Source organism: Tremella mesenterica, assembly GCF_000271645.1.
Source record: "Tremella mesenterica DSM 1558 unplaced genomic scaffold TREMEscaffold_6, whole genome shotgun sequence".
In the NCBI taxonomy this organism is placed as follows: domain Eukaryota; kingdom Fungi; phylum Basidiomycota; class Tremellomycetes; order Tremellales; family Tremellaceae; genus Tremella; species Tremella mesenterica.
In genome coordinates this window covers 40,803-59,393 of record NW_006711230.1, presented here as the reverse complement: position 1 = coordinate 59,393, position 18,591 = coordinate 40,803, and the positions used below count along the sequence as shown (strand labels likewise).

Genomic DNA, 18,591 nt, shown 5'->3' with positions numbered 1-18,591 from the left:
CGTCGATCTTACGTCAGGGGGTCCCTCTCTAGCGGTCGGATTAAACTAGGCCGTGGGCGGGAAGGTAGATTCGATTTTTGGACTTTGTCGATATTCGAAGCCTCGAGGCAAAAGAGAGAGAATATGTGTAGATGGTCAAAGGACCTGTATTTTCGAATTTTTTACGTACAAGACCCGGCCGATTTACGATTTCCCCTTTTGCGTCGCAACTCGTCCTTCCTTCTCTACTTCTGCACAGCGTGAGGTGTTCAACCTCACAACGATGGTGTGGTTCTGGTTCGTTGATCTTTGTGACTATATCGCTCGAGGTTCGTTTGTTAGGTAGTCAACACACGACTCTTGTTCAAACTTTTTTACGTCCGAGTTTCAATCGTGTTATCCTCAATGGTACGTGTGACGTATGAGATAGTCGAAGTCGAGACCGTTGGCGGTACAGTATTGGTAAAGGAGTAAAAATGAAGAAGGTACGAAGACCAAGGGGCGTAACGTGTGTAAAGGACGTCCCCTTTGCCGTTGCCGACTTTGTGATATTTTCTTTCAACGTTTCAATATAGATCTATAAATTTCTATTTTCCAACAAAGGGAGTGTGTCAAGTTTGATCAAGCAAATGTTACAAAGGTGATAAGAAAGTGTTGATATCGTCGGAAGCTTGAGCCAGAGGGGATTAGACGGTATGCTTGATGGGAGACAAGAGACGAAATTCGGGCTTTACTCTGGTATGGTACAGTTGTCTATCAGGAATGAAGGAATATTATTCGGCCGGACTACTACTGCATGCAGCTCTATCCTCTGATCCTGTGGCCTGTTGGCCGCTTTAGACGAGCAGAGGAAGAGAGACAAATTAGGCGCTAGGTGCAAGGGCCAGACCTGCACAGGGGATTTTTTGGACAATTTTTTAAACCCTTAAATTTCCCCGGGTTCTCACGCCGTCCCGAAACTTTCTCCATTTCTCTAACCCGAGTACGAAAATTGGGAGACTTTGAAAAAATAAGGGGAAATTCCGATTACATTCGTGTCAAATTTTCCGAAAAGGCAGAAGAACAGAATGGAAGCAGAAATTTCAAAAGGAAAATTAATGTCATGAGTTTGTCTCTCTGTCCTTAGCCTAACTTCCGAACCCTGTCAAAGACCTGGGGTAAAGGTTCAATCTTACAACAAGACGGGAGGAGGTCTTTGGAAAAGTCATGAGTCATCCGTTGTCTAAAAGTGCGCATGTCCCGAGACACATTCATGTCCCTCGTGGCTGTCAGAGGCGTTGCCTGGTGATAATGGTTTTCTTAAGCTGAGAGGGTAGGAAGGAGGAAGGATGATTGGGAAGTTGCAACAAATATAATCGTCGTACTACCGTACTACGGACTACTACTGACTCTACTTTAGACACCAGACAATAAAGCTCTTCCCGCACGAACGCCAAGCCCAGACGCCCGCAGTCGTTTCTAATCTTCGGATGGCTGACTTCCGGATAATGGGACAACGAGTACGAGGTAATGATATGACTCCTGCGCGCTAAGACATAGCTAATCGTCTCCGACCAGAGGGAGATGGAGAGAGAGCATTTTCGTAGCAATTTCGAACAAATAGTCTAAACATTCCGCTTGAGTCTTTGCTTGTTCCCATGTGTTTCCTGATCGTCAGGTCTAAATCCTTGCTGACGAACGGATAAAGGGAAGAACATACCCCAAACGTAAACGCCATGTCTTCTGACCAGTATCGCGGGTGCGTCAGGATACTTCCTCATGGCCTGTCATTGTCAGCCTGGTTCGGACTTGTCCTCCATCCAAAGATCCGTACTCTTTTGACCTTGTCGAAAGCTGGGGTATCCAATCTGAAAGATGAGGACTGAGGAAAGTCCGGATGGATGAGGCTCGGTAAAGAATACAAAACACCAAGCTCACCTCCGCCATGCCATCCGTTAAATCCTCTTCATCCGCCGTATTCTCAATAATCGGTATTTCGAGCGTATCAAAAAACCTCAAAGTCTTCCCCACCCCACCTATTCTCACACCTTTTATCATCTCCTGATGACTCATCTTGAAGCTTTCCGCTTTTTTACCCAATAACAAAGTGAGTAATACGGCATGTTGTGAATGTGTATGTATACAAGCTCCAGCGTTTCTCATGGTGAATGCGTTCCAGAATAATGGTGTACATGCGCTTTCCTTCAGACCGAGTTTCTTAGGGATTCGAAGCATATCTCTCTTTGAACCGGGACGAGGGATGGAAGATTGTGAAAAAGGAAGGACGAAGATATGTTCGGGGAGTATACGTTCTTTTTGAACACCTGAAGGAGCTAAGAAGACATGATCGTTGAGACGTATGGAGATTCCACCTCCTGTACCTGTTACCCAACCGAGTTTGTAGAATTCTCGACAGAGCTCGGGGATCATATTGGCAGGCTGGCCTCAGTATGTGTCCCGATGGGGATACCATCCACCTTCAAGAATATTTACGTTACCTGCAAACTCGATTGCTTTCATTTCGATTTCTGAGATCTGGAACGCAATATTCCGCGCTGAAAAAGAAGGACAAGCGTAGAGAGGTTAAGGGGAACAGTGAAAGACTTACATGTTCGGGATCATCACTTAACACCAAATGTTCTAAATCTTCCAAACTGTCCACCACAGCCGTGATATGAGGTGCGGAGGCGACAGGCACCTCTGTCTCTTCTTTGACCTGAGTTATAGCATCTGCAAATACCGGTGCGTGCGAGACGTCCACTATCAATGGAGATGACGATGAAGGGTCGGAAGGGGGAGTTCGAAGGGGTGTGTCTGGGAAGGAAGAGGTGGATGTTGAACTTTGTGAAGTGGGTGGAATGTTGGGCATATTGAGATGTGTGAATATCACACTTGTCTAGGTGTTCAATGATCAAGGATCGGATTACTGGTCGACCTAACTTGACTCTACTCCACACAAGAGTGTACGATGGAGAAAGTTGAAGAACTGAAGGAATCAAGATTTTCCATCTCGCACGTCATCGTCGGCCATCAACTTTATGTTCCTGAATTGAATTCACGTTCGTGGCTAAGTCTCCTAGTATTGGCATGTTGATAGAAAGACTACTATGTATGGCATCTACGGGTGGCAAGGTAAGCAAACCATATCATTCTCATTTGTATATATATAGTAGAGATATGTCCGACCCAGCGATGTCTCGAAAGAGGTCGTCATAGTCAAAACTCAAAAGTTTGTATGAAGGAATGTCAGTGGAAAAGTTAACAATTCGATCGACTTCTCTTTCACCTCGTCGTGGGCTACTCTCTATTCCCCATTGCCCCTTGCCCTTGTACACCACTGTACACTGTACCATTGTGGTCGCTGTGCATAAACCCTCATGGGCATCCTAGACCTTCTCCCACCTACGTTCTGGGACCGTATTCGACCTCCCACTAGAATATCCAGAGATCTAATCTTTGGTCTTTTATTCGGGATCACATTCTCCCTTTCTTCCACCTCGTTAGCCCTTTTGACTCAATCTTGGAGAAGAAGAAGGGCTATAGCCCGTATACCGCCAAGACCTATAGAATTGAGGAGTGATGAGATTGTTGCTGGGGTGATAGGGCTTATCGGTAGGTTATATTTTTCATTACTCTTCCCTCTTAAAAACCTTGGCAATCAACAATGAAACCGGGACGATATGATACTCCTGACCTTCGATACTAGACCATGGTTTGCTCCATGTCTTAGCAAAGATGAGAGCTGGCAGATGGTTTTTGTGAATTACGAAGTAAGCTGAGGTAATAGGGAATACACCCTTAGTCAGAATAGGTAGTCTGAGTGATGCACTTGGTGTGGAGATATTGGTATGTCATTTAATCTGAGTTTGTTCGGCCTGGAGCTGATGTCATAGGGTAAAGCAGAGGTACGTACAGTGCATGGCGGCTAGGGGGAGGTAGCTGATGGATAAGTTTTTAAATCCAGGAGGATCTGTCAAAGATCGTATTGCCCTTCGAAGTGAGCCCCTGGTCTCTTGTTCTGTCCCGTCACCTACATCTACACGTCCGTATGGCTCAAAAATGGATATAAAACATTGCGGCAGTCAGAGCGAGACAGGAATAGGTTGATCAACATGTATTTAAATAGCTGGTACAGGAATGAGAGAGTACTGGGAATGATCAGCTGAATACAGAAAGTCATAGAAGATGCCGAATCACAAGGACTCTTACATCCTCATACTGGATCGGTCCTTTTCGAAGGAACAGTAGGAAGTACCGGTATATCTCTCGCAACTGTCGGACGAGCGAAGTGAGTTCACCTCATATCTGCTAGGTACCCAAATGCTTTGTCTCAGAGATCACCTCAAGATCTCCCAGGGCGAGATTTCTGAGCAGAAGAGGGACAGTCAAGTACGACGATTGACTTTACAGGGGTTACGATACCGTCATTGTCATGCCTGACGACGTGGCCATTGATAAAGTTCAAATCCTCGAGAAATTAGGTGCTAAAGTAGAGCGTGTCCGACCTGGTGAGTCTCTCACCTTTTGGAAGTGCTTGAAGCCAACAGTCACTGATATCACAGCCAGTATAGTGGATGAAAAACAAGTAAGTTCTCACATTAATATACACACCACTACCTCTCCAGTTGGCCATGCTGATGTTTTCAGTTTGTCGTGAGTCTTTTTTAACCATCATCGCATATCGTTTGTTCATATCAGAATCTCGCACGTAGAAGAGCAGAACAATTCGGTCAAACGACCTTGGTCACTCCACCTCAAAGAGGAGATGACATAGTAGTCACTACCCAAGCTACCACCTCTGAGGTTTCTCACACTCTCTTACCTCTCTCTTTTCCCCCTTCACCTTCGTCTTCCCCCTCATCCTCATCTTCTTCTTCCAGCAGTCTACACATACTCCCCGATGTATTGGAAAAGAAACCCCGTGGATTTTTCGCGGATCAATTCGAGAATGATTCCAATTGGAGAGCACACTACGATGGTACTGGTCCTGAAATTCTCAGACAGACAGGTGGTCATTTAGACGCTTTCGTTTCTGGTGCAGGAACTGGTGGGACGATCACAGGAGTTGGAAAATATTTGAAAAATCATTTAAATGGTATTCAAATAATCCTTGCTGATCCACAAGGTAATTTTAACCACAATCCTCCTTCACAATACGTCTATCATAACGATGATTTGAAGTTGTGGTTAACAATCAGGATCTGGATTGTTTAATAAAGTTAGATACAACGTAATGTACGATCATAAAGAAAGTGAAGGTACGAAAAGAAGACATCAAGTAGATACTATAGTTGAAGGTATTGGAATTAATCGAATAACTCATAATCTTCAACTTGGATTGAAAGTCATAGATGATGCTTATAGAATATCAGATTTGGAAGCATTAGCAATGTCAAGATGGTTGGTTAAATATGATGGAATGTTTTTAGGTTCTTCAAGCGCTTGTAATCTCGTTGCGTGTGTTAAAGTGGCAAAGAAATTAGGAAGAGGTAAAAGGGTAGTGACGATTTTGTGAGTCTTCATAAACCTCTTCTCTTGATTACTTTCACTCTGTCAAATGATCGCGTAATCTATGTCTTCTCTTTTCATGAATCGATAAGCGTGTGCGGTATACTTGTGAGAATGTTGTTCAGATGGGAGGCAGGGAAGGTGAAATGAGACTGATGATGATTAGATGCGATTCCGGATCTAGACATCAAAATAAGTTTTGGTCAGAAAAATATCTTAGAGAGAATAACTTAAAAGTGGATATCTCACTCATCGAGAAACTCATAGCTTCATGAACATCAAGTGTTTAGCGTCATTACACTTATCAGGGCTGCATCTATCTAGGATTCACGGGTGAACTTCATATAGGACAGGAACTACTCGTTCGTCATGTCCGTTCATAATCAAATTGCATGTCTGCTTTCCCTTTGACGATGGACTTGGAAATGATACGTCACTACGAGTAATTTAAGTTGAATGATGCTCATATTCACTTGAAACAGAGGTATTCGTTGTATCGTGGTGTTGCTCCGATAACTCTCAGGCACTCAGACCACGAGGGTCGACTCACACATCGTCAGTGTCATGCTTTCGTTTGTCTCAAGGACGATACGTGGGACAGGACATACATCAAACAAAATTGTAAGATGTGTGGATCGTAATGGAAAATAAGAAAAGTCATCAAAATCGTTCTTCTCTTCTAGCATCAGCTACTATCTACGCAAATACAGATGAAAATTAGATCACTGACATCTTTCGAGCATTCTGAACTCTGATATACAACCAATTGATGGCGTCTCTTACACCTGTCCTATTGAATCAGCTCCATGTCTCTTGATCATCCTCAATCCCTCCGCTCATACTACCCTATGCAAGGCTCTCGGAAGAAAATGCCATAAGCCTTGAACCTCAGATTGATCTTTCCATACTAACTTTGTCACTCGTTCTATCTACCGTCTTCCCATTCCCGATATAAGATATTTTGCCCCGAATCATCTTTATCCTTACACGACATATAAGGCGGTACTGATTTCTTGATATCAAGCGAGAAACGAGATGTGGGTAGAAAAACAACAGGAAAAATTAAGATGAGGATAGCTTCAAAAAAACATCAACTCACCCTTCCAAAGCTGAAACTCCCATGACATCCAAACTTGCCATTCTCTCATCTTTAGCACCCCCATCATCCCATTTTCCCGTCACGCCATTCAAAGATGGAGAGCGTCCGTGTCCTTCACTAGGAGATGAACTTGGACCTGCTTCTGGAGATGGGGGATGAGCACGTTGCCAAGCTTCGAAAGATTCTCTTATCTCAGCTACGGATAATGAATTTGAATTATCTTGTTTGTTCGCTAAGAGTAAAAGGGGGAGATTTAATAGTCTAGGAGAGTTTAGGACTTTGTCTATTTTCGTCAACATGAAAACTTTCGACACAAATGGGGCGAGGGACGAATATCTTGATATCTTTGAAATTCCAAAAGGACAGATCATGGTGTCTCCCGGTGGGGAGGGGTAAGGAGTTAGGGGGAGGGGAAGGGAATTAGGAGTGGATGATTTGGGGTAAGCAAAAACACATGACTCACCGAAAACTTCCCAAGTTTCTGATAATCTAGCTTGATCACAAGCGTCTAGAACGAAAACGACAGCATGACATTCATCATAATATTTCGGCCAGATGGATCGTATATCTCTTTGTCCTCCCAGATCAAAGAAATGGAGTGTAGTGGAGGGTAAAGAAATCTTTCCGACTACTCAGTCAGTCATGAACACCAATGTATATCTTCTCACGCCTCTCCTCATTGTTCAGACATCTTCAAAAAGTTGACAACATTCTCCCCATCACCCCCCATCCCCTTGCCCCTATCTTCTGCGCTCGGATTTCCCTCACGGATCTGAGGAAGAGGTACCACATACTCGCATCAAATGGACGATATGAGACAACATGAGATCATGACGAAGGATGGCAGAGAGTGAAAAGATGAATCAGAGTAAAGAAGAGTGCAGAGATGGGTCACAGCAGAAAAAGCGAGGATGATCGACAATAGAGGTGGAAGGACAGAGAGTGAAGTTAAGGGTGGAGAACTCACTATTCTGTCCTACTGTAGGTCCAATCTTATCCGGTGGCATACCAGGCGTCACATTGTAAAGCGTTTTGATCTTCTCCAACATTGTCTATCGTCATTTCTGCTTCTACTCGAGGTCCGAATAGGTCGACTCACTGTCTTTCCGGCCTGTTAGTCAGTTCAATCTTCCACTCTTCCACTCATACAAATGGATGATGCAGAATACGTTAGAGTCAAAAGCATGATATTTTACGTCTTAGTACTGGAGAGAGTACATGAATAGAAAAAGAAAGAAAGTAAGAAAATGGGATCATGGGGAGGTCAGGAGAAGAGGAGAGGAGATAGACTGAAGACTGACATTGTCAAGACCTATGATGACTACCGAGTACTCATCTTTCCTTGTCAAATGTTCATGTAAACCTTTGAGGAGATGATACATCTTGTAGTTCTGGTGTCCTATCTATTTCTTTTGTCTGGCGACCGCATGAGTAGTAAGGATATGTAAAGGATCGTGAACTTCCAAACGGTTGAAGGTGACACTACTTGACTTGAAAAATCGAAGTCAAAAATTGGCCAGCGAATGACATTTGTGAATCGTGACTAGTGTCTAATGACCAGTCCCACACTAAATTTTAGTAATTTTCTGCTTGACTTTGGCCAAGTCAAACATGTTCAGAGAATATACATATCATAGAGTGCTATCATCACCAAAACCCTACTTAACATACATAAGCCTGACCTGTAACCCTCATCGTCCAGCAGCGAAACCATATCTCTCTCCGACCGATCTCGCCATGATATCCTTCACTGGTCCTAGCAGTCGGGTGAAAGCTTGTTCTCCCAAGGCAGCTACGACGAGCTTGTCTGAAGCGGCACGAACGGTCGCCGCTCGGGTTTGGCGGTTGATCAAAGCCAATTCTGGGTCGTTAGTTCATAATCGACACTTAAATTATAATAATCCTCAAGCTTCACGAATATAGACAGTCTTTGAGGGGATTTATGAAAATCTTTTCCATTGTGTTGTAAGAACCGCCAGCAGAAGAAAAGGCGGGCACTTGGGAGTCAAGGAGAGTGTAAGAGATAAGAAACATACTCACCCCCAAAGTAATGCCCTTTACCAAGTTGCTTTACCATAGTCTCACCCCCTTCACTCTTCTTGACGGCTACGGCCTGACCGCTCTCAATGAGGAAGAACTCCTCGCCTGCGTCACCTTCAGTGATAACATTCTCCCCGGCTGCAAAGGTGCGTGATTCCAGTACATCGGCAATCTTGGCTCGTTCTTGAGGTTGAAGAGAAGCGAGGATGGGTACTTCAGACAAGAAAGTCTCATATAGTCTTCGTTTGCGTGAGGTGTGCTAAGAATCAGCACATACAGATTGGTCTGTTGAGCATCTATTTTCGCTAACAGATGAATAGCACAGAGGAATTGCGAGATAGATGCGATCGTAATGGCAAGGGGAAGAAAAGCCACTCACATCCAGCAAGATAGTCCGGAAAGACACTCTGTCAAGAGCCCACACAGTACATGGTGTAATGGAGATGATGGAAGCTGCACGAGGGGCACTGTCGATCAGTCACAACATTTGTAAGACAAGCACGTTTGACCTACTTGTGCATCAACGCCAGCTCGCCAAACGAATCGCCCTCAACACACGTCGCCACTTTCTTGCCCAACAAAGATCTGTCTCCCTTCTCCGGGTCAAGCACCTGCCCTTCTTTCTTCACAAACACATCGAGCTTGCCGCTCTCAACAACATAGAAATAATCTCCCGCAGCACCCTGTTCGATGATCATTTCTCCTGCATCTAGCGACACTTCTTTCATGGCGGCGAGAACATCAGCTTCCTGCTCTTCGTCAAGGTTGCGGAACAGAAAGTTTGGCTTGATAGCAGATCTGATCCGAGCGACTTGTTGTTCCGTCTTTGGATACACCGGCATGGGACTATGCTTAGGGGTTACAGAGTTTTCATCTTCTTCGAGCGTTGATTCTAAACCTCCAGTGGGAGGATAAGGCCTTTGATTTGCGGGAACGAGAGATTCTGCTGATACCGAAGTACGTCTACCAAGAGCGTATGAAGGGACGATAGGTTCGTCGTCGTGATGATGTGTGGGTGGAGGGCCGAACGGAGATTCAGAAGAAAATCCTCCCGTTTCGTCAGAAGGCGAAACATCTTCAGTAGGAGCTATGGGAGGAGCCAAACCGAAGGGAGGTTTGAAAATGGGTGCAGAGGAGAAGGAAGACCCTGAGTTCGAGCCGGTGGGTACGGTGGCCCTCCTGGGACCACCGAAAGGTGAGTCTGGAGGTCCCAGCTCTGAGAATGGAGAGAGAGAATGAGGTTGGGTGGCTTGAACTCCTGGAGGAGGTACGAAAGATAGTGTCCCAGGAGGTCCCCTTTTGGTGGGGTTTATAGTGGTCTTTCCGAGACGCTCCATTGTCAGCTATGTCCGCCATACAAATTGGAAGAGAGTTGGAGGACGACTCACCTCTGCTTTGAGACGGTTCTGAAACCAGTCCGAAGCCCATTGGACGATATCTTGGGGGTTCTCACGAGCGACATCACGGTTGAGCTGGTTCAGAATGTCGGTCCACGCCTGGGAAGCCATGGGGAAACGAGGCGCGGCGCTGGGTCGAGGAGAGGATCGAGCTGAGGAATGACTTCCTTTGAGATTCCTTGTGAGTTATACGACCTGAATCAAGCTGTTCGAAGAGTGAGCTATGTATGTATACTGTCGAGAGGAAGAGATAGTAGGCAGAGGAAGAAGAAGGATGGGTGAAAGCGAGCAACGAGAGCGAGGATGGTGATGACGACGAGGGTTAGGCCTGCGACCAAGCGAAGATTACGTAAGATACACGCCTGGATTCGCTCTTGACGTGGATGGCTGAAGAACAAGTCAAGATCAAACCAACTTGACTTCCCTTTCACCTGGTCTCCAATGTCAACTTTAACACTGAATCAGACAGCTGCAAGACTATCAGATACAATCAGTAGACTGTCCACTGTACATATTGGCAGTGATGTCTCCCGTCAGAACACCGTCGAACCTCTCAAGCAGCCTTCCACCTCTCAGCTGTCTCACAATGAACAACACTCTCCCGGGTTTGTACATGCTTGAACATAGGTCGTATCTGGCTGATCCTTCAGTACCGTACTGTCCGCAATCAACCAATTATCAGGACGTGTGTCAGATATCATGGATATGATCTATGGCGAGTCTTATCCTGTCTAAACCTCGACATCACTGACCGGATAGAGGCGCAGGAGATGCGACACATGCAAGCTGTCGACACACGCCCTCGACAGATTGATTCGCTCTTAACAACCATCAGAAATGATTTGGACGATATCACTCCCCAATACTCTGCGCTGAAAGACAAAATCATTGGCATGGACGGGAACAGTCAAGAACAAATGGCAGTAGATGACGGGATGGACCAACTCACTGATGCTCTGGAAAAGCTCGTCGGAGAGGTAGCCGTGTTGGAAGAAGAGGTCAAAGCTAGCGATTGGATTCAGAGCTTTAGAGAGTAAGTTCTTTCATATCAGTCAGACCATGGTTGACGTGCAGAACGGCTCAACGAGCTCAAGCATTGTTAGATTCTCTGCAGAAAAGTTTGGACGAGTGTATGGTGAGTGAATGACGGTACAAGGGTGAAACTGATGATCAGGGATATGTGGATAGAGTCATCAAGTCGTCTACACAGGTGCCATACAATACAGAACTGGACGATCAATTGAGTATACGGCGTTTAGAAGAACTGGCACAAGGTCACGCTTCGATGAAAGGGCGAGTCATGATCTAGCTGTGACCCAATGCTGTGGCTCACGAATAGCTCTTATGGCCCTACAATCAGCCGAACGTTGAAGCAGATGGAGAAGTTTCTGACTTCACGTCCGGCCAAAAATGGTGAAGCCTTACGTCGGTGAGTCCATAGACCTCACCTCTTGTTATAAGGGTGCAACGTTACGTTGTTGTCCCCATGATGATTGTGAGCAAACCTCATCATCAGATACGGCGACATGAAATCCCGCTGGTCGGTCATGCAGAAACAGCTTCAACAACTAGACGCTAAGATTCGACTAGTCATCAACCAAAACTCCCCCACCTCCCCGGAAGACCTGGAAGTCCTTCGATCCCCTCATTCGTCCTCTGGAGATTTCTTCATTCCCAAGCAGAATATCAGGTCCAAAAGTCCGGCTTCCAATCACCGTTCCTCGATATCGTCGGCCTTTTCTGCATCTTCAGCGGCATCTCTAGCCCGTTCGAGAGCCCTTTCTCCTCAACCTCCCCGCCCAGCTCAAGATGGACTTCAGCCACCCCTACTGCGTCGACGGACGTCCATGGCCTCTAACATGTCAAATAGTACAGCACGGTCAGGCAACGAGAAACCACGCTGGAACATATCTACCAAACCTGGTCCTGATACTTCTCGCACACCTACGAACAAACGTTTCAGTTCTTATCATACCCCTCCCCCTCCTCTCCCTACTCACAGAGGTGCATTCAGTCCTACACCCAGTAGCGTCTCAAATGCGTCTACTAGTATTCTCCACCAATCTACCGGCAGTAAAATCCCCGTGATCAGTCCTAAACGACAATCACTCGCTCCAGGAGATTACTCTATCCCAGCACTAGCGGTTTCGACATCGATGGGTCAAACTCTCATCTCTGAGGGTCGTAATGCTCTTGGAGTGAGGACACCAGAACCAAGACCTCGTATCTCTAGTGCATATTCGACTATGGCACCACGACCTTCAATGACTCCCCAAGCTCCGCGTACTACCTCTTATGGTTCTTCTGGTCTCACTCCTCGTACAGCTCCACCAGGACGATTATCTCTAGGTCGTAATCCTCCATCATCCTTCAGATCATTCACTCCCACCCCGAGTGCTAGACCGACATCCAGATTGTCCATGGTATCATATGCCGCTCAATCGGGACCCATGCAACTTTTTCAGCCTAGCAAATACGACTTATTGGACCAAGAAGTAGCCAAGGTCATCGACGCTGTAGGATTTGATGGTTTTGTCAGTAGGTTAGATGAGCCAGTGAAGAGAGGCCAAAGAGTACCTGATCATATGGAATGGAAGGGAGAGTTCTTATTTGGTGCCGGGGAGAAAGTGAGTGGTGTCAAGTTGTTGAAGCTGCAGGGAAGAGCGGCCGAGTTGAGGGGGACAAATTGGAAGGTGATGATACGTGTGGGAGGCGCGTGGGTAGATTTGGCGGATGAATTGAGGAGACGAAGGGAGAATCCTAAAGATGACGTGGAGACCTTCTGATGTCTGTTCGTCTGTCGGCCAAATTCAATCCGTCCTTCTCCACTTCCTGGTGGTTGTAGCCGTCGGCTCTCGAGCGGGCTCTCTGATTGGTCTCCGAGGTATTTGGACTGAGGAGCGAATTTCGTGGCTGAAATCATCGGACGTGCCCATGAACACATTCGCGACTTGTTGATATCTGTTGTATATTCCTTATGCTATATCATCTTGCTCCTTGCTCTCCGTCTGACTTTCAGATCCTAGAACTTTGACTGGTTGCAAAAACGCCTTGCAAGTAATAAGAGTGACCCGAGAGTGGAGCCCCACAGAATAGGTTTCCGTTGGAAAGAATGAGCGGCGAAAGGCTTGTCCAGTCAACTGCCTCGTATTCTGCTACTCAACTTACTTCAGTATCACTTACTGTCTTACCACTACTCTCTCTTTCAATACACTGGCTCCCTCTTCAGTTCGAGCTCCAGAACCTGACGCTTGAGCTATCGGAAGTAGTGTCAGCGCTGGATAGGCCATCATCGTCATCACAGTGAGATCGGTCACAGGGAAGACGGAGCCAAGATGAAGTTCATGATCGATGATCTTCCCGTTTTGTTTCCCTACGACCGGTAGGTCCCCTTCGTGCCTCTCTTCAAGCTTGCTGACATGCAGAATATATCCTGGTGGGTGATAACATATTAGAGAATCGGACTGACGAGGTAGAACAGTATTCTTACATGTGCGATCTGAAGAAAACGTTGGATGCGGGGGTGAGTAGCTATGTTCAACGTCAGAAAAATGAAGGTTGATGATAGGGTCATTGTGTACTTGAGATGCCTTCGGGTACGGGAAAGACAGTATCTCTTCTATCACTAATCGTCTCATATATGCAGGTACGTCTCATATCCCTCTTCCAGACTATCCTATTCTTGTTCATTTGCTCTACACAGAGACAAGAGAAGGAAGGATCAATACTGGGGAAAGTGAAGTTATACTTGATGAAGGATGAAACAAGACTGACTTCCAGTTCTACCCGGTCAAAAGAAAATTGATCTACTGCTCCCGGACAGTTCCGGAGATTGAGAAAGCTTTGGCAGAGTTGAAACGTTTAATGGAGTACCGTGTGGAGATGGGAGCTAAGGATGAGGATTTCAGAGGGTTGGGATTGACCAGTAGAAGGAACTTGTGTTTGCACCCAGAGGTAAGTCGATCCATGTTTTGTCTTCTTCCAACCATTCTTGACACTCGTGATCTCACAGAGCATACGAGGGGAGTCGATCGATGATTGTTGAGAGGATGCCTGCTGGATATTATAGGAGGAAGGATCGGCTGTGCTGATTTCATAGGTCAGTAAAGAGAAGAAAGGCAAAATAGTCGACTCAAGATGTCGTGATCTCACCTCTGCATTTGCATGTGAGAAGGGACGAGCTGAGCCAGGTAGTGTTCCCCTGTGCAGCTATCATGAGGTGAGTGTGACCTCTTTACGAGGGATAGTTCTGATGACAGGAATTGAACAATTATGAAACTGGTAATCTCATACCTCCTGGAGTATACACATTGGACGATGTCAAAAAGTGGGGTCAGGAAAAGGGCACTTGTCCATATTTCACTATCCGGCGAATGGTACGTTCATCTCCCGTTTCATTACTATGCCAAAGTTGTACAATTTGGAACTCAACATCGGGCAGAATGTGGAGGCTAACTTCCAGATGCCCTTCGTAGATATAATCATCTATTCTTTCCACTACCTGCTCGATCCGAAGGTCGCGGAGAACGTTTCTGCGGAGATGAGTAAGGAGAGCATTGTTGTTTTTGATGAAGCGCACAATATAGGTTAGTACACACAGACCGCAAAGTTGACCACTCATACTTTAGATAACGTCTGCATCGAGTCTCTATCTATTGATTTGACTAGACCGATGCTGGATTCTGCCGCGAGGAGCGTGAACAAAATCAGTGATAAAATCGAAGAGTGAGCTGGATATTCGTTACCGGATAAAGCTGAATTGTAGGATGAAGCGGACCGATGCTACAAAATTACAGGACGAATACGAAAAATTGGTTGCTGGATTACAAGAGGCCAATGAGAGAAGAGAAGATGAAGATATGTTAGCAAGCCCAGGTTTGTCAAGCGTGTCTGACCTTGCACCAGCTTACCAACAGTATTATCAACAGATTTGTTGGAAGAGGCAATGCCAGGTAATATACGAAAAGCCGAACATTTCATCGCTTTCCTCAAACGTTTCATTGAGTATATGAAAGTAAGCTATCCCCGTCATCACTCTCATCAGTAACAGCTGAACAATCAGACACGAATGCGAGTACTTCACGTTGTCGCCGAAACACCTCAATCTTTCCTCGCACATCTGAAAGAAATAACTTTCATAGAACGTCGACCCCTCAAATTCGCAGCTGAAAGACTTACCAATCTCGTCCGTACACTCGAACTCACCAATATCGACGAACATTATGCTCTTCAAAAAGTCGCCGGGTTCGGCACTTTGGTAGCGACCTATGAAAAAGGGTTTTTACTCATCCTTGAACCTTACGAAACTGAACATGCCACAGTACCCAATCCCATCTTTCACATGACTTGTTTAGATCCTTCTTTAGCTATCGCTCCCGTCTTTGAAAGATTTTCCAGTGTCGTCATTACTTCAGGAACTATCTCTCCTTTGGATATGTATCCGAAAATTTTACAATTTCAACCGACGTTGATCCAATCGTATCCTATGACATTGACGAGGAACGCTTTCTTCCCTATGGTTATCACTCGTGGAAGTGATCAAGTACCTATCAGCTCTAGGTTCGAAGTACGGAATGATCCTGCTGTGGTGAGGAATTTTGGGAGTATCTTGATTGATATGAGTAAGACTGTTCCGGATGGGATCGTGGCTTTCTTTCCTAGTTATTTGTATATGGAGTCGATCGTTTCAGCGTGGTATGATATGGTGGGTCATTCGAAATTACACTCTCCCTTCTGTCAACCCACTTTCCCACGAGACTCTTGGTGGTGGTCTCATAGATCTTCTCAAGTACCACGGACCGGATTTTTCCCATCCACTTGGAGGACCCGCAATCTTGTGTATTGGCTCAGACTGACTAATTAGGGAATCCTCAGTGAAGTGTGGAAACATAAATTACTCTTTGTGGAGACACCAGATGCCATGGAGACTTCTGTCGCTCTGAAGAATTACCGAGAAGCATGTAATAACGGTCGAGGGGCTGTCATGCTTTCCGTCGCTCGGGGAAAGGTGTCCGAGGGCATCGATTTTGACCAGTTCGTCCTTCTCTCATACCGACCGATCCCCGTAAACCCATGTTACGCATATGCCTTTCCCTGCTTGATGATGCCCACTACGGAGTGGTCCTGAGCTGACTTGGCAGTAACTACGGAAGAGCTGTGATCATGTTTGGGTGAGCTCAATTCAACAAGGTCCTTGCAGAGCTGACTTTGCAGAATACCGTATCAATACACGGAAAGCAGGATACTCAAAGCACGTTTGGAATTTCTTCGTGATAATCACAGAATAAGGGAGAATGATTATCTCACTTTTGATGCTATGCGACATGCTGCACAATGTGTGGGACGTGTTTTGCGAGGAAAGACAGATTGGGGTTTGATGGTGTTTGCCGATAAGGTGAGTTGGGTATTCACTTTGGATATCCCCATCTCGTACCTTACAATGGAATCATAATCCTTTCCCCCTCTTCGCTCATCTCTCTTTGACCGAGTCTTCAGTCGTAATTCCAATGGTTGCGCCATATTTTAGATCTGGGTAGAAGACTGGTTTGGGGAGTATTGCTGACAAAGCAGCGTTTCGCACGTCAAGACAAAAGAGCCAAATTACCATTATGGATCAATCAATACATCACAGGCGCTCATTCCAACCTATCGACGGATATGGCAATCGTTCTGGCTAAAAAGTTTATTCGTCAGATATCTCAACCTTGGGATCATACTCAAACTGGAATAAGTTTATGGACTTTGGAAGATATAGAAGAACGTCAGAGAAAGGCGGAAGAAGAGGCTGAGAAAGGTTTGCAAGAGGTAGCGAGGATAATGCCCGTTCATGATGGGGAAGTTGTGGAGGAAGATTATGGTGAGATGGATGATCATATGTTGGCTGATCTCGACTTTCCGATGGATGTAGACGGGTAGAAATTCACTTGCATCAAGAGTGAAGTGATGTGTGAGAAAGTGTAGGTTGAGAAAGGGTGTAGAGAAATGGAAGAATGAGAAAAGAGACGACGGAGAATTTTCATCTAATGTTGTACGCATGTCATGCATCTAAAACGAAGCGATCTGTTTAGGATCATCTCGTCCCGCATAGAATTTATCGAGAAATGTTTGAGGGGCGGGAGGGTCGGAGTAAGTTTTGAACCAGTGCATGATATGAGGCTTGTAGATCAGCCACATTCGAGTCCCACTTGATCTCCATCTGTCTTTTGATCCTAGAATTACACAACGTGTGAAGCACGATGTAAGATTTATATGTCGGTAACATGACGGTTTTCTGAGATCGCATAGAGTGGTGCAGTGCCCGTAAAGTAAAAGCGGGCTGTCAGACTTTCATAAGGAGTAGGAGTAGGAGTAGGAGTGAGAGAGGAGATAGTAGGTGTGAAATAGGATATGGGGAGGAGTAAGTAAAAGGTGAAGGACTCACCTCCTGCTTCCAACAATTCATAGTCTCTTGAAACTCTTGTTGATTCTTTTGTAAAAGGATGTTTATAATGGATAAATCTGTGATATCTCTATTACGTTCGAAATCTTGTCTTTTTTTAAGTCTGATCATTGAAGGGGAAATGTTGAGTGAGTACAGGGTTACTATTTCTGGAGCCTGAAAAGTCAGTCTTCCTCTTTCACTTATTATCTCTTCTTCCGTCCCCCCCCCCCCTCGGGGGCTCCAGACTACTCTCTCTTCAGATCATTCATAACCACTCCATTTCACATAACACTACATGTTTCTTTCCCAAAGCCCTTCATCACGTTCAGCACCACTGGATCTCACTCCACATCACTCCATACCACGTTTTTTTCTTCCAAACTCACTTCTTCCAAATTCAATGTCTCTTCCAAACTCAATGTATCTGATCATGATGATACTCCCAGATTAAAGCTCTCAGTACGCTTACGGCTGGCGAGTAATGACGATGGCTCGGCCTCGGGGGGAGGGGGAAATATAGGAGGCTGATGAACGACTCACTGATCTATACCAAGCTCTATAAGCGTTAATAGTCCTTCTCCTAGCCTCTTCTAAACTCGCAGGTGGACTTGCCAATCTGGCTAATCGAGCAGGTATAGTCGTCATTTCGTCTTGATCTTCTTATTTCTCGATAGTTGTCATACAGTGTCTAATAGCACAGGTCAATTGGAGAGGAGCGGCCATCTCCACTCGGGAAAACCGATATTTCCAGCTTGGGTTTGAATGTGGCAGTCCCGGTTAATTGACCGGGCCGGAGTCCGGGCCACAGTGACCTACTTCGCTCGTCTGACTGCGACTCAATTACTTTCTTGTCTCCGACGTTAGCCTATAGTCGTCTTCATTGGCTGAGATCGAGAGTTGTTCACTTCAAATACGGCCAGAAAGGTCCGGTCAGAGTTGTCTGGAACTTCATCGGGTCCCTCGGTCGTTGGGTCTCTCCGGGGTCAAATGAGTTGCCAAGAAGTAAAAATTCATATTCATGTACTGACCATGTTGACAATTCCCAAGACGAAGACTGACCCTAGTGTCTTTCCAAACAACTTAGTGCCAGAAGAGGAGTAGACGAGATCAAGAACAACATGTCACCATCTGTAGCTGCTGCTGATGTGGCTCCTGGTCATTCTGATGGT

General features: G+C 45.6%; 8 protein-coding genes across 8 annotated transcripts; 4 read left to right on the top strand and 4 right to left on the bottom strand.

Annotated features, from left to right (window-relative positions):
- Positions 1-1,518: 1,518 nt before the first annotated feature.
- Positions 1,519-2,827, bottom strand: TREMEDRAFT_31481 (uncharacterized protein; the record flags this gene model as incomplete). Its single annotated transcript, XM_007004884.1, has 4 exons — positions 1,519-1,625; positions 1,679-1,742; positions 1,897-2,397; positions 2,567-2,827. 4 exons carry the CDS (start codon positions 2,825-2,827, stop codon positions 1,519-1,521), a joined length of 933 nt encoding a protein of 310 aa, XP_007004946.1.
- Positions 2,828-3,335: 508 nt separating this feature from the next.
- TREMEDRAFT_62596 (uncharacterized protein) lies at positions 3,336-5,741 on the top strand (the record flags this gene model as incomplete). The annotated part of the gene is made up of 11 exons (XM_007004971.1): positions 3,336-3,570; positions 3,746-3,804; positions 3,852-3,863; positions 3,910-3,955; positions 4,135-4,246; positions 4,369-4,466; positions 4,521-4,543; positions 4,606-4,611; positions 4,657-5,083; positions 5,157-5,469; positions 5,633-5,741. 11 exons carry the CDS (start codon positions 3,336-3,338, stop codon positions 5,739-5,741), a joined length of 1,440 nt encoding a protein of 479 aa, XP_007005033.1.
- Positions 5,742-6,183: 442 nt separating this feature from the next.
- On the bottom strand, positions 6,184-7,947 carry TREMEDRAFT_31277 (uncharacterized protein; the record flags this gene model as incomplete). Its single annotated transcript, XM_007004862.1, has 6 exons — positions 6,184-6,256; positions 6,566-6,848; positions 7,029-7,193; positions 7,533-7,617; positions 7,665-7,676; positions 7,867-7,947. 6 exons carry the CDS (start codon positions 7,945-7,947, stop codon positions 6,184-6,186), a joined length of 699 nt encoding a protein of 232 aa, XP_007004924.1.
- A 223-nt stretch (positions 7,948-8,170) lies between these two features.
- On the bottom strand, positions 8,171-10,231 carry TREMEDRAFT_44181 (uncharacterized protein). The gene is made up of 5 exons (XM_007004926.1): positions 9,994-10,231; positions 9,119-9,936; positions 8,985-9,072; positions 8,606-8,864; positions 8,171-8,426 (listed from the first exon to the last, which is right to left on the bottom strand). Exons 1-5 carry the CDS (start codon positions 10,111-10,113, stop codon positions 8,257-8,259), a joined length of 1,455 nt encoding a protein of 484 aa, XP_007004988.1. The 5' UTR covers positions 10,114-10,231; the 3' UTR covers positions 8,171-8,256.
- A 199-nt stretch (positions 10,232-10,430) lies between these two features.
- Positions 10,431-11,562, top strand: TREMEDRAFT_57028 (uncharacterized protein; the record flags this gene model as incomplete). Its single annotated transcript, XM_007004953.1, has 7 exons — positions 10,431-10,607; positions 10,653-10,717; positions 10,762-11,035; positions 11,077-11,137; positions 11,177-11,295; positions 11,342-11,431; positions 11,519-11,562. Coding segments are annotated over exons 1-6 (761 nt in total), but the record flags the coding sequence as incomplete, so codon positions are not given.
- Positions 11,563-12,212: 650 nt separating this feature from the next.
- Positions 12,213-13,002, top strand: TREMEDRAFT_57027 (uncharacterized protein). The gene has a single exon (XM_007004952.1). The coding sequence runs from the start codon at positions 12,423-12,425 to the stop codon at positions 12,786-12,788; it is 366 nt and encodes a 121-aa protein (XP_007005014.1). The 5' UTR covers positions 12,213-12,422; the 3' UTR covers positions 12,789-13,002.
- Positions 13,003-13,337: 335 nt separating this feature from the next.
- TREMEDRAFT_30972 (uncharacterized protein) lies at positions 13,338-16,917 on the top strand (the record flags this gene model as incomplete). Its single annotated transcript, XM_007004827.1, has 16 exons — positions 13,338-13,384; positions 13,428-13,438; positions 13,479-13,525; positions 13,571-13,648; positions 13,783-13,956; positions 14,102-14,221; positions 14,262-14,378; positions 14,465-14,588; positions 14,631-14,727; positions 14,768-14,877; positions 14,919-15,016; positions 15,065-15,706; positions 15,866-16,035; positions 16,143-16,172; positions 16,216-16,396; positions 16,573-16,917. The coding sequence occupies 16 exons, from the start codon at positions 13,338-13,340 to the stop codon at positions 16,915-16,917; spliced, it is 2,391 nt and encodes a 796-aa protein (XP_007004889.1).
- A 129-nt stretch (positions 16,918-17,046) lies between these two features.
- On the bottom strand, positions 17,047-18,067 carry TREMEDRAFT_68834 (uncharacterized protein; the record flags this gene model as incomplete). Its single annotated transcript, XM_007005110.1, has 3 exons — positions 17,047-17,157; positions 17,423-17,596; positions 17,963-18,067. The coding sequence occupies 3 exons, from the start codon at positions 18,065-18,067 to the stop codon at positions 17,047-17,049; spliced, it is 390 nt and encodes a 129-aa protein (XP_007005172.1).
- Positions 18,068-18,591: the final 524 nt, after the last annotated feature.

Excerpts from the sequence above, each read along its gene's own strand:
- TREMEDRAFT_44181 (XM_007004926.1), bottom strand. The coding sequence starts at position 10,113 with ATGGCTTCCCAGGCGTGGACCGACATTCTGAACCAGCTCAACCGTGAT. Across the intron at positions 9,073-9,118 it reads GAGCTGGCGTTGATGCACAA|TGCCCCTCGTGCAGCTTCCA; the intron begins GTAGGTCAAACG and ends ACTGATCGACAG. Across the intron at positions 8,427-8,605 it reads TAAAGGGCATTACTTTGGGG|AATTGGCTTTGATCAACCGC; the intron begins GTGAGTATGTTT and ends CTAACGACCCAG.
- TREMEDRAFT_57027 (XM_007004952.1), top strand. The coding sequence starts at position 12,423 with ATGGTATCATATGCCGCTCAATCGGGACCCATGCAACTTTTTCAGCCT.